General features: G+C 36.3%; 1 protein-coding gene across 2 annotated transcripts in view; it reads right to left on the bottom strand.

Moving 5' to 3' along the window:
* Window positions 1–664: 664 nt before the first annotated feature.
* Window positions 665–13067, bottom strand: part of LOC123524341 (phospholipid hydroperoxide glutathione peroxidase-like) — a 35481-nt gene continuing 23078 nt past the window's right edge. For both annotated transcript variants that reach the window (XM_045302463.2, XM_045302462.2), the window contains exons 4-6: window positions 4770–4915; window positions 4178–4262; window positions 665–2102 (exon numbers count right to left, since the gene is read on the bottom strand). In XM_045302463.2, the coding sequence (XP_045158398.2) occupies window positions 2070–2102; window positions 4178–4262; window positions 4770–4915 (264 nt within the window). In that variant the 3' untranslated portion in view covers window positions 665–2069. The remainder of the gene's footprint in view (window positions 2103–4177; window positions 4263–4769; window positions 4916–13067) is intronic.

The raw sequence follows: 13067 nt of genomic DNA, 5'->3' as shown, positions 1-13067 counted from the left end.
GCACGCACGGACGCACGGACGGACGACGGACGCCACGCGATCACAAAAGCTCACCTTGTCACTTTGTGACAGGTGAGCTAAAAATATTTAGTACCATTTAAAGCTGCGATCATATGTATTTCTTTAAAGGAAATGTGCAAAATTTAAATTGTTGTGGCTCTCACAATTTTTGTTATAAGCATAAAATACATTCTTTTCCTGTTAAATCCTGTCCCATAAAAAAAATCTCATATCCTTGTTGTAGGTCTGAATATTTGATTAACACAATAAAAAGTATTATTGAATCCACTGTTTTGATTATCCCCCTTTGTAGCTCTTGACTGTATAAATTTACATATAATATTGACATTGCAATGTCGTGTTCTTTCTTATCATGTAATGATACATGTTCTTTATTCAGACAACTGCTATATCCGTTTCTAGCATAAAATTAACCCTTAGCCTGCTGGCGGCGATTGGTTTTGCCTTTGCGACCAGTGCAGACCAAGATCAGCCTGCACATCCGTGCAGTCTGATCATGGTCTACACTGTTCGCTATTCAGTCAGTAAATTTTTAGTAAACACCCCTTGAAATGATAAATGGTACTGCCCAAATTGGAAGATGGACCAGTCCATAATAGAAATTTAGCATGGTAAGGGTTAAAAGCCTTATGGAACTTTTACAACTATAACATTTTGGAAGATCTTCATCAAATATGAAAGCAGGTGAAAAATCATGAAAATTGAACAATATCAGCCATTTGAATATTGTTAATCTAATGAAATGGCAGCCATTTCGGGCACAGTAACATTTTCATTCCTCCTTATTTAGTGAAACATTGATCAATGGACATTGAAGGCCCGGGCACTAAAATGGACCTCAGCCATTTGGTCCCAAAGTATTATCCTTACATTTTCTACATTTAGTTGCTTGAAATATTGGAAAACTAAAGTATTTTGCTCTTTCCTTTGTGACTTCAAGTGATCAGTGATTCACTGAATGGGCATGAACTGTTTGTAGTATGATTTTTCATAATTTTTTCACCAAGCTGTTTATAAATGAAATATTTCAAACGTTGTAAATTTCCCATTTAAAGGGGCATACCTCCAGATGAACAAGAAAAACAGAAACAGAAACAATATGCAATAAAATATCAAGAAGTAATGAAATAAAACAAGTTGATATGTTATGGGTATGATATTAAGTACATCGAGGTTTCTGTTTTACATTAAATTTCTGTTGCATATAACTTATGCTTATGAAGCTTTGTGGTATACCTTATGGACGACAAAAAATATTTGCAAAGTTTATTAAAGCCTTAAAACATTTTTTTCTACATTTGTTTATAAATATACATTAAGAATCATACATAATGTATGAATTTAAACAATATGACACTACCATGGTGTGTTTTTTTTGTGTTTTTTTTTTTTTAAAGATGGGTTGGTGTGACAGGGTATTAATTAGGGAATATACGGTACCAAGAAATGAAATCATTTTCTCAACAGCCACAAAAATTAACATCAAATCTGGAGGTGTGCTCCTTTAACATTTTTATATCTAGTATTCTTACACAAATGGAATTATGAAATATGTACTTTACAGATCTTTAATATGTATCCTTACAACACATTGACAACCGTTGTTAAACAGTAAAGTAAATATAAACTAAATGAAAATATTGTGCACATCTTGACTGCAATATAATGTTTACTTGGAGAGATTTATCAACCTGTCATTTTACAGCAAGTATACATCAGTTTGCTTCAAGTTGAAATTCCACTTTTTCCCTTCAAGCAGAGCGGATAAAATTCCAGTTTTTCCCTTCAAGCAGAGCAGAAATTTTCTAGTTTTTCACTTCATGCAGAGCAGATGAAAATCTCCTGCACACATATGAATGAAATATCAGCAAATATTTTACATCTGGGCCTCTGTATGAGACGTAGCATTTCTTACTGCTGAGGATCGAGCATCATTCATTAACTGAGTGTCATTCATTAACAAGGTGTCATTCATTAACGCGTAAATTACACAACTGAGTAACGTATTATCACAGTGACATTTTGTAGTAATATCAGAAGGGAGATCACTACCAATACTTGCTGAAGTCCTTGGCTACAGTCTGCAAATATACAAATTACAAAAGTCTTAGAAATATACAAATGAAATACATTGACCAGGAAATGCACAAATGGAATACCGTTGAAACTTGATACATCTGCAAAGGTTATACGAGCCGCGCCATGAGAAAACCAACATAGTGCATTTGCGACCAGCATGGATCCAGACCAACCTGCGCATCTGGGCAGTCTGGTCAGGATCCACGCTGTTCGGTAACAGTTTCTCTAACTGCAATAAGCTTTGAAAGTGAACAGCATGGATCCTGACCAGACTGCGCATTTGGATCCATGCTGGCCGCAAATGCACTATGTTGGTTTTCTCAAGGTGCAGCTCATATGATAAAATATAACCTCTGTTACTACACCACTTAGAAAGTTACATCTTTACAAAGACATATGCTTCCTTTCTAAGACAAAATTCTTAGAAAATCAACCTCTCCAGAGCAACAATCTCTGTACACCAAACATATTTTAGTCTCCCTTATGATATTTAGAGGCTGCACTGTACTACGACATATTGCTTTGCATAACTCACTGACCCCAGCAACCTTCTATCTAAGGGGCTGAACCCATCAGACTAGTTCACTAGGGAGAGCGCTGACCTACATGATTGTAAGGTCACAAGCTGAATCTCCGAGCAAGGTGCATGTTCTCCAAGAGGATTTGATAAAAGACATTGTTTCTGAAACAATTCATCCTCCACATCTGATTCATGTTGAGAAGTTGGCAAGGAGAACAGGTTAGTACTGGTACTGAATACAGAAACACTGGTTAGGCTTACTGCCTGCCATAATGTAACACTGTGTGCTCCACTATTCAGCGATTTGACAGTAAAATCAGTTTATGTCTCAATATGAGACCTCTACTTTAAAAGGAAGATACACCAAGATGATGATGGTAAAGATATATTTTGAGTTTCAAATCATTATCTTATATAGTAACAAAGTTATGTCCAGAAAACGATGTTTGTCAAAAAAGGTAAGTATGAAAGGGACATAATTTGGTCAAAAATACAAATCAGAGTGATGGGGATTGTTACCACACATGCAAATGATGATAATAAAGATACATTTTAAGTTTCAAGTCATTATCTTATATTGTACTAAAGTTATATCCAGAAAGCGAAGATAGCCAAAAAACTTTAATGAAAGGGGCATAATTCTGTCAAAAATACAATTAGAGTTATGTGGATTATAACCACACATGCAGATGATGATTATGAAGAAAAGTTTTTAATTTCAAGTCATTATCTTTTAAAGTACTAAAGATATGTCTATGAGAACGAAGCTTTCGAAAAAATTTAACATGAAAATAATTCCAAACATAACAACTTGGTGACCTTGACCTTCAGTATAATGGGCCCAGCCCCTGCACATACTTTGTTTGTATGCTGGACAATATTTATGTGAACTTACAATAAAATAAAAGCAATAGTAACAAAGATATGACAGAAAAACAAAAGTTGCCAAAAAACTTTAACCAAGAAAGGGCACGTCGACGCCAAGGCCGGGGCAAGTAGAATAGCACCCCTATTCTCCGAACAGTGGGCTAAAAGCTGCGCTAAACCTGAACCAAACAAACAAAGGCAGGTAGCTACCACAGTCAAATGTTTGTTTTATTTTGTTGGATTTTAGGTAACACCGACACAATTTAAGTCATGAGGTAACTTTTAAGTTATCATTGCTGAAGAAAAGCCCCTCTTCACATTATTTCAGACATGGGCAAGCTACTGGGTAGAACTACAGACCTTCTGTAAACCAGCTGGATGGCTTCTGTACAAAGACTTCTATATCCCTTGTGGATTTTCAAGCCTATAGAGGTGAGTGGCATGTGCACTGTCATCAATTTTCACCACTCGACCAGGGAGGCCCTAAGGAACTCAGCTGTCTTAAGGCTAGACTAGGGAGGCCCTAGGGAACTCAGCTGTCTTAATGCTAGAAACAGTGATAGCAAAATGACTTGCAGTCTGCTTCATAAACAATGCTTGCTCCCTAACAAATCAAGATTTTTGTTTACGTCTGCTGCAGGATTTAAGTAAAGGGATATATATTGTCAACCCAAAAATAAATATACTCACTTCAGGATCAACATTAGGGGCATATCGTTTAACAGGTATTCCTTCTTTGTTTACTAAGAATTTGGTAAAGTTCCATTTTATAAAGCTGAAACACAGAAGACAGAAATGATTTGTGAAAAGTGTACATTAAAATAAATTCTCAACAAATGTTATCTATATCCTTTTTCACATGAAATCAAGGAAATATCAAAATTCAGAACTGGTTGCTATCCATCCTGTGTTGGAAGTTCCAGCAGTATCCGTGTTTATAACTTGAAAATTTGAATTTTTTAGACTAATTCTAACATGCAAGCTCAGAACACTCTTGCCTAAAGGCTATAAAACTGCATTTTGAGACCAGTCTCAAAATAAAACCTTATTATTGGTCTCCAGAACCTGTTATATAACCTCTGACCGCTCAAGGGTGCCATTTTTTTTCACAACTCACCCCTTTTAAGTCCTGTAAATTAAAATTATAATGTATCTATTTCCTAGTACACCATAAAAAGAAGTTGATAACTTAGGGAATGCATAAAAAAGCTCTTCACATAATATAGTTTATTTTTGTAACTTTAAAAAACCTGGTTAAATAAAAAATACTGAATGTACTTACTCTCCGAAAGTCCCTCCTTGTTTATCCTTCAGGTATTTAAAGAGAGGGTGTGCATCGCTGCCATTCACATTAATTTTACTAAATAATTCAAAACCATGACTGTATCCCTGGGCAAATTCTTTAATCTTTTCCTCTGGCCAAGGTTCCTTAAGAAAAAGAAAAGAAAAGAATAAAAATATATTTGTGGACTAAGGGAGTTAACCAGTAAAATGTGTGATGTACTAAGACTGACTCTATTACTTCCCTTTGGTAATGTCTCGACTGCATGCTGATAACCAAAAAAACAAGAGCTGTCACAGGAGACAGCGCGCTCGACTATTTCGATGCTGGATAGTGAAACTGGGCACATCTGAGGAAACTAAAGCTGTCACTGGAGTGTTTAATTACTCCAATTGTGGATGAAGATATTGCACAATAGCCTGAGTCTAAGTCAAGAATATCAACTTAAAGTAATAAGAGAGGTAAAGATAAAATGTATCAAAACACTATATAAGTATATCCTAAGCAAAAAGGGGCAAAATTCATTAAATATTGGTGCCAGAGTTATGCAGCTTGTGTCATATAGTGTAGGTGATGATGTTGAACAACTATTTTAAGTCTGAATCAAATCCATTCAGTAATAACAGAGACAGAGTGAAAGTGCATCAAAACTTTAACCTAAACTTCTAAGTAAAAAGGGGGAATAATTAATGAAAAATTGGTGCCAGAGTTATGCACCTTGCGTCATATGGTGTGGGTGATGATGTTGAACAACTATTTTAAGTTTGAATCAAATCCAGTTAGTAATAACAGAGACAGAGTGAAAGTGCATCAAAACTTTAACCTAAAATTCTAAAGTAAAAAGGGGAAATAATTCATGAAAAATTGGTCCCAGAGTTATGCACCTTGTGTCATATGATAAGGGTAATGATGTTGAACAATTGTTTAAGTTTGAATCAGATCCATTCAGTAATAACAGAGATAGAGTGAAAGTGCATAAAACTTTAACCTGAAATTCCAAGTAAAAAGGGGAATAATTCATGAAAAATTGTGCCAGAGTTATGCATCTTGTGTCATATGATGTGGGTGATGATGCTGAACAATATTTTAAGTTTGAATCAAATCCATTCAGTAATAACAGAGGTAGAGTGAAAGTGCACCAAAACTTTAACCTGAAATTCTAAGTAAAAAGGGGGAATAATTCATGAAAAAATGGTGCCAGAGTTATGCACCTTGTGTCATATGATGTGGGTGATGATGTTGAACAACTATTTTAAGTTTGAATCAAATCCATTCAGTAATAACAGAGATAGAGTGAAAGTGCATCAAAACTTTAACCTGAAAATCTAAGTGAAAAGGGGGGATAATTCATGAAATATTGGTGCCAGAGTTATGGCCTTTATGTCAGATGATGTGGATGATGATGAGGAATAAGTATTTCAAGTTTGAAGCAAATCCATCAAGTAGTTACAGAGATAAGTTGAAAAAAGAGGAAGTGCACCAAAACTTTAACCAAGGTGGGGACGCGGAAAGACGCCGACGCCGACGCCGGGGTGAGTAGGATAGCTCTCCTTATCCTTCGTATAGTCGAGCTAAAAATTAACACCTACGATAACAAATTTATCTGCATTAAACAGGAAGATATGCACATAACCGCACACCAACACACTCCCACACACACTATAACGACATACATAATTTTTTGACGGAATATTGATTGCTCAGACTATTCAATCAGTCAAACTGACCTTAATCAGCTTATCTTACAGCAACACATCTGAAATTAATGATCCTTTCGCAATTTTCCAAATTATTGCTGAAGTTTAAAGGTGGTTAATCAGATTTTGGTCATGTTATGCATTTGCTCATATCACACGGTAATGTCATGTTGATTTTTTTGTGTCAATCCATGAATGACAAAGTTACAAACCAGACATGAAATCTGGACAGACTCACCAATTATTATATGCGGCACCCGATGGTTTGTGTGGGTATAGGGCTGAGGGGCAGGGGCCGGGGTGGGGGTATAAAATGATAGTGTACTCCTAACCTTTGATGACATGGGTGTGTAATTTTTATGATTTTGTTAATCTGACCATCATATGACAGGTTAAAATGACATTGGAAATAAATCATTGATCTTCATGTTGAAAAAACACACACCTGAATATCCCTTTCACGTGATTCAAAAATTCTAAGCCTACACTATGATTAACTAAATCTAGCTAAACTTAAGCCACAACAATGAGTCTTTGTCTTTAATTTTAATACAGAACAAGAATTTGTACTTATGACTATGTGTCATTCTTTTCAATACTAGAAAGGTCATTTTGCAAGTAGAGAAATTTCGGTTTGAAAACATGTAAACACGTATGACCTAGTAATAGAACTGTACTTGAACCATCTATCTTTAGATAAACAATAAACAGATAATAAAGTAACGTATCTTTATTGAATTCAAAATACAGAACATTATATCAAAGTTGAGTCCACCAATATTAAATGGCTGTTACGTGGGGATACGTGGATTTCACCTTGTTAACAGTTTTACTAACCCTTATCATGCTGAACACAATTGATTCTGCCTTTGCGACCAGTGTAGATCATGATCAGCCTGCACGACAGAGCAGTCTGAACATGACCTGCATAGGTGCCATTCAGTCTGTAAATTTTTGGTATGCTATATCATTTGTTACTGGGATTAAATTTTGTTGACTGATACAACAATGAAATCCATAAAAGTTATTACCCCCTGCCACCCCCCATCCCAACCCCCACCCCTCCTCCTCCCCCTTACCCCAAACATCAGGAAAAATACAGTAAACTAGAGGAGAAGGATTAATTTTTTCTTATCATCATGGAGATGTAAACGCCACAGACCTGAGGCTGAACACTCTCAATCCTTAGGACTGTAATCTACGTACTGCACTTCAAATTGAAATTAAGCGCATTTTATGCATTTGTATGCCACAAATATAATGCAAAATGCATGAAAATTATTCGTAATATGATATATTTATGCACTGTACACTGTGGTTTAATTTATTTCAAGAAATATTTACATACTATAATTACATCCACTTAATTATAGCTGTCGGGGAGTAAATGCACGCTTACAATCTCTTTAATAATATAATTACGGTTAACCGAAATATCTGGGCAGTTACTAAAACAATGGTGACTAAATTTCTTAATTGCTATTCGAAAGGGTCTGTTTAATGTTCTTCAGAATGAAAGGACAATGGATTTAGTATCTGGCTTGAATGGGCATTACTTCATTATGCATATCTTAAGTGTTTGTGAACCTACATAAATTTCTGATCGGCATGCTTGACCCAAATTTATATGCGTTAATGATAAACATTACTTTGATCTGGAGTTTCAATTTGTTATTTAGATACACAAAAAGTTTGAATGAAAAACTAGCTCAACAGTTAATCCTTACCCTGCTAAATTTCTTCAATGGACTTGTCCATCTTTCAATTTGGACAGTATCATTAACTGTTAAAAGGGGTGCTTACCAAAAAGTTACTGACTGAATGGCGAACAGTGCAGATCATGATCAGACTGCACAGATATGCAGGCTGATCATGATCTACACTGGTCGCAAGGGCAGAATCAGTCCTGTCTAGCATGAAAAGGGTTAATACTAAAATCATGTTTGTTTTCTAAACTATATGAAACAAGGTATTTAAACAGGATTAATATACAGTTTGTTTGTCTTTTATTTTCAGACAAATCACCTGAAAAAATCATGGCAGTTTGCTGTCAATTCCATTTCAGCAAAACTTTATTACACTTTTCAATTTTTTTGCATATTTGTTATGTTAAAAATTCAATTTAAGAAAAGAAAATGACATATTACTTTGAGACCGATTACTATCAGAAGTACATGTTGAATTGTCATTACTAAGATTTGTAATTACCTCCCTTTAAGGTGAAATAAGTAAAAAGTTGTTTTAAATTACTTCTTTTGACATCAATACAAAATTTCACACATCTGTTTGACAGCTATTAGGATATTTCAAGATTCTGAAGCAAAAGTCAAGATGATTTATTTTCAACCATCAAAAGGGAGATAATCATAATTTTAGAAACTACAATTCCTACTGCAATGCTAATAATATACACCTAAACTGGGTATCAGTAATGGATGGAGGGCGGGTAATAAGGGTGGGTATTACCCCTGCTACAATGATCCGAAGCCCCAGCTACTTTCCCAATAGCAAGTAAAATTGCGAAGTGGACAATCCCCAAGTCTTCCCCTACTCCTTCTTTAATTAACAATAAATGGAACTCCTGTCTGATTTTCTGTGCAAATCTTTGTCAAATGTGATCAGATTGCTACTGCACTCCTTAGTTCCTAATGCAATGTTACAATAACGTTTACAAAATTAATTCTTAGCCTAAAAACTTTCACCAGGTTTAAGATAAATATAATTATCTCCAGCGAGTATATTAACCTTACAAAATTTAAGTTGAGAGCCCAGCAAGAAAGCATAAAGTTTTAAAGAAATCCATTACATGGCGAAAATATAACTGACCACCTAAAACAGGACAAATAGGGTGTGTGTGTGGGGGGGTATATTTCGTTTCCAAGAAAATCAAGAAATTCAGGATAAAAATCAATCAACTTTCTTCTAAAAACTGAAATAACTTATGAAGTGTTAGCGGGAGGGTCTTCTTTGATCAGATAATTCAACGACACCTATTTAATAGATAAGCCATATAATTTCATTTCACACAAAATTTTATGACATGGACCTATAAACATGGACTGTGAACCATAACTTAAAATTTGATTGTGCAAACTTTTAATTTCACACTTACGAAGTTTTAACGTATATTAAATTTGTTTAATACCATAACTAACATCATAAAAAGACATTCATATCTTATTTTAGAAGGATCCATCTTATATTCAAATTTAAGGTAAAGCATTTTTCAAGCTTACCGTATTTCTCTGCATATATGGAGTATAGTTTTGTGCTTATTCAAGTTTATTTGATTTGAAAAGACTGTGGGCTTTTCTTTATGCTCAATTCTGACTGAACAGAAACTAAATACTAAATTGTGAAATATCTTTAACCTGTTCATCAATTTATATTCCAAAGTTCCTCGGACCCACCATCAAGCCAGCTACTCTACAGTATGTGAGAATCTCGCCTCGGACCCACCGTCAAACAAGCTACTCTACAGTATGTGAGAATCTCGCCTCGGACCCACTGTCAAGCCAGCTACTCTACAGTATGTGAGAATCTCGCCTCGGACCCACCGTCAAGCCAGCTACTCTACAGTATGTGAGAATCTCGCCTCGGACCCACCGTCAAGCCAGCTTCTCTACAGTATGTGAGAATCTCGCCTCGGACCCACCGTCAAGCCAGCTACTCTACAGTATGTGAGAATCTCGCCTCGGACCCACCGTCAAGCCAGCTTCTCTACAGTATGTGAGAATCTCGCCTCGGACCCACCGTCAAGCCAGATACTCTACAGTATGTGAGAATCTCGCCTCGGACCCACCGTCAAGCCAGCTACTCTACAGTATGTGAGAATCTCGCCTCGGACCCACCTTCAAGCCAGCTACTCTACAGTATGCAGGAATCTCGCCTCCCTGGCTGAGTGGCTATCATTTCGAAACCCAGATTAGCAACTAGAATATTCTTTTATGTTAGGAACATAACCAACTTGGCTTGTGGAAGGTTGGTAGTTCTAAATACCCAGGTGCCTCTGACACCTATGTCTGAAAATTAGACAGTATGCAATGCACACCTAGTTGGAGTCTCCTACACAATTAAGTCACCATTATAAGTCACTGAACATTGTATTGTCAAGACTAATGCCAAACAAACAAGAGCTCGTCGAACACGAAATGCCCCCCTTGATGCATTCAGTAATTGCACAAGGAACAGAAATTATATGCTCACTGTAAACAAAAATTCTACCATTCTGGTTTAATCTGACCTTGACCTTTAACCTATTAACCTAACAAGAGATTACAGATTGATCTTGGCGCCATCCACTGAGCCATTTTTGAATGTTCCAAATTTCAAGACTAGCTCAAGGTCAAAATCAAGGTCAAATTTCATTTAGGTACAAAACAATGTGTATGTGGTCCAAATTTGAAAGCCGTGGCTTGAGAAATGTGAAAGCAGGTCACTAGATCAATTTCAAGGTAAAGTTCATTTCGGTAGACAGAACTATGCATGTGCTTCAAATTTGGAGGGGCTGTAGCTTGAGAAATGTGAAAGTAGGTAATAGATAAAAATCAATGTAAAATTTCAATTCAGAACACAAAAATATGCATGCAGTCCAAATTTGAAGCATGTACCTTCAAAAATGTGAAAATAGGTCACTAGGTCAATCTCATGATCAAAGTTCATTTCGGTACACAAAACTATGCATGTGGTTCAAATTTGAAGGCTGTAGCTTGAGAAATGTGAAAGTAGGTCACTAGGTCAAAATCAAGGTCAAAGTTTATTTCAGAACACAAAACTATGCAAGTGGTCCAAATCTGAAGCCTGTACCTTCAGAAATGTGAAAGTAGGTCACTAGGTCAATCTCAAGATCAAAGTTCATTTCAGTACACAAAACTATGCTTGTGGTCCAAATTTGAAGGCTGTAGCTTGAGAAATGTGAAAGTAGGTCACTAGGTCAAAATCAAGGTCAAATTTTATTTTGGAACAAAAAACTATGCATGTGGTCCAAATTTGAAGCCTGTACCTTCAAAAATGTGACAGTAGGTCACTAGGTCAATAACAAGGTCAAAGTTTTTTCAGTACACAAACCTATGCATGTGGTCCAAATTTGAAGGCTGTAGGTACAGAAATGTGAAAGTAGGTCACTAGGTCAAGATCAAGGTCAACTCATGTCAAGGTTCATCTTGCCACTCAAAACAATACATGTGGTCCAAATTTGAATGATGTAAGTTACGGACATGAAGATTCTAAGTTTTTCCCTATATAAGTCTATATGAACCATTTGACCTCTGAGGCAGGGCCATATTTGACCCAAGAGGGATAACTTGAACAAACTTGGTAGAGAACCACCAAATGATGCTACATTACAAAATACCAAAGCCACAGACTTTGTGGTTTGGACAAGAAGATTTTCAAATTTTTTTCCTATATAAGTCTATATAAACCATGTGACCCTAGGGGTGGGGCCATATTTGACCCCAGGGAAATAATCTGAACAATCTTGGTAGAGGACCACTAGATTTTGCTACATACCAAATATCAAAGCCCTAGGCCCTATGGTTTTGGACAAGAAGATCAGAAACCATTTAACTGTTCCTAGCCAATGTGACCTTGACCTCTGACCTAATGACCTCAAAATCAATAGGGGTCATCTGCTGGTCATGGCCAACCTAACAATCAATTTTCTTGACACTAGGCCCAAGCGTTCTTGAGTTATTGCCTGGAAACCATTTTACTGTGCCTGGTCACTGTGACCTTGACCTTTGACATACTGACCTCAAAATCAATAGGGGTCACCTGCTGGTCATGATCAACCTCCCTATCAACTTTCGTGACCCTAGGCCTAAGCGTTCTTGAGTTATCATCCGGAAACCGTTTCACTGTTCAGGGTCACTGTGACCTTGACCTTTAACATACTGACCTCAAAATCAATAGGGGTCATCCGATGGTCATTACCAACCTCCCTATCAACTTTCATGATCCTAGGCCCAAGTGTTCTTGAGTTATCATCCGGAAACCGTTTTACTATTCAGGGTCACTGTGACCTTGAACTTTGACATACAGACCTCAAAATCAATAGGGGTCATCTGCTGGTGATGACCAACCTCCCTATCAACTTTCATGATCCTAGGCCTAAGCGTTCTTGAGTTATCATCCGGAAACGGATAGGTCTACATTCCGACCGACCGACCGACCGACAGACCTACCGACCGACCGACATCTGCAAAACAATATACCCCTCCTTTTTCAAAGGGGGGCATAATAAAGGTTCTAGTAAAAAAACTTACTTTCAACACTGTATAGAAAGCAAAGTTTAAGATTTCAACAAAATTTATATTTTACTTCTGAATATAGGTATCATATAACAGGCCTTTTTTTCATCAATTTGGGAATGCCACCAACACCGGTGGAATTGGGAAAATGCTCTCGGAAATTGTCTTAATTGGGACAATTGGCAAATTACCAAAATCAACATAAATGTGTTTTTGTGTGAAATATTAATGAATTGCATTTCAGTAATTGTTCAACACTATTATAATTTACCTAAATATACATACAAATTAGCAAAACTGTCTTAAAACAGCAAAAACCCTAAAAGGTATAATCATTTGGGAATTTTGAA

Source organism: Mercenaria mercenaria, chromosome 3 (assembly GCF_021730395.1).
Source record: "Mercenaria mercenaria strain notata chromosome 3, MADL_Memer_1, whole genome shotgun sequence".
NCBI lineage: Eukaryota > Metazoa > Mollusca > Bivalvia > Venerida > Veneridae > Mercenaria > Mercenaria mercenaria.
The sequence above is the reverse complement of the archived record's forward strand: the minus strand, read 5'-3'. Positions and strand labels throughout refer to the sequence as shown.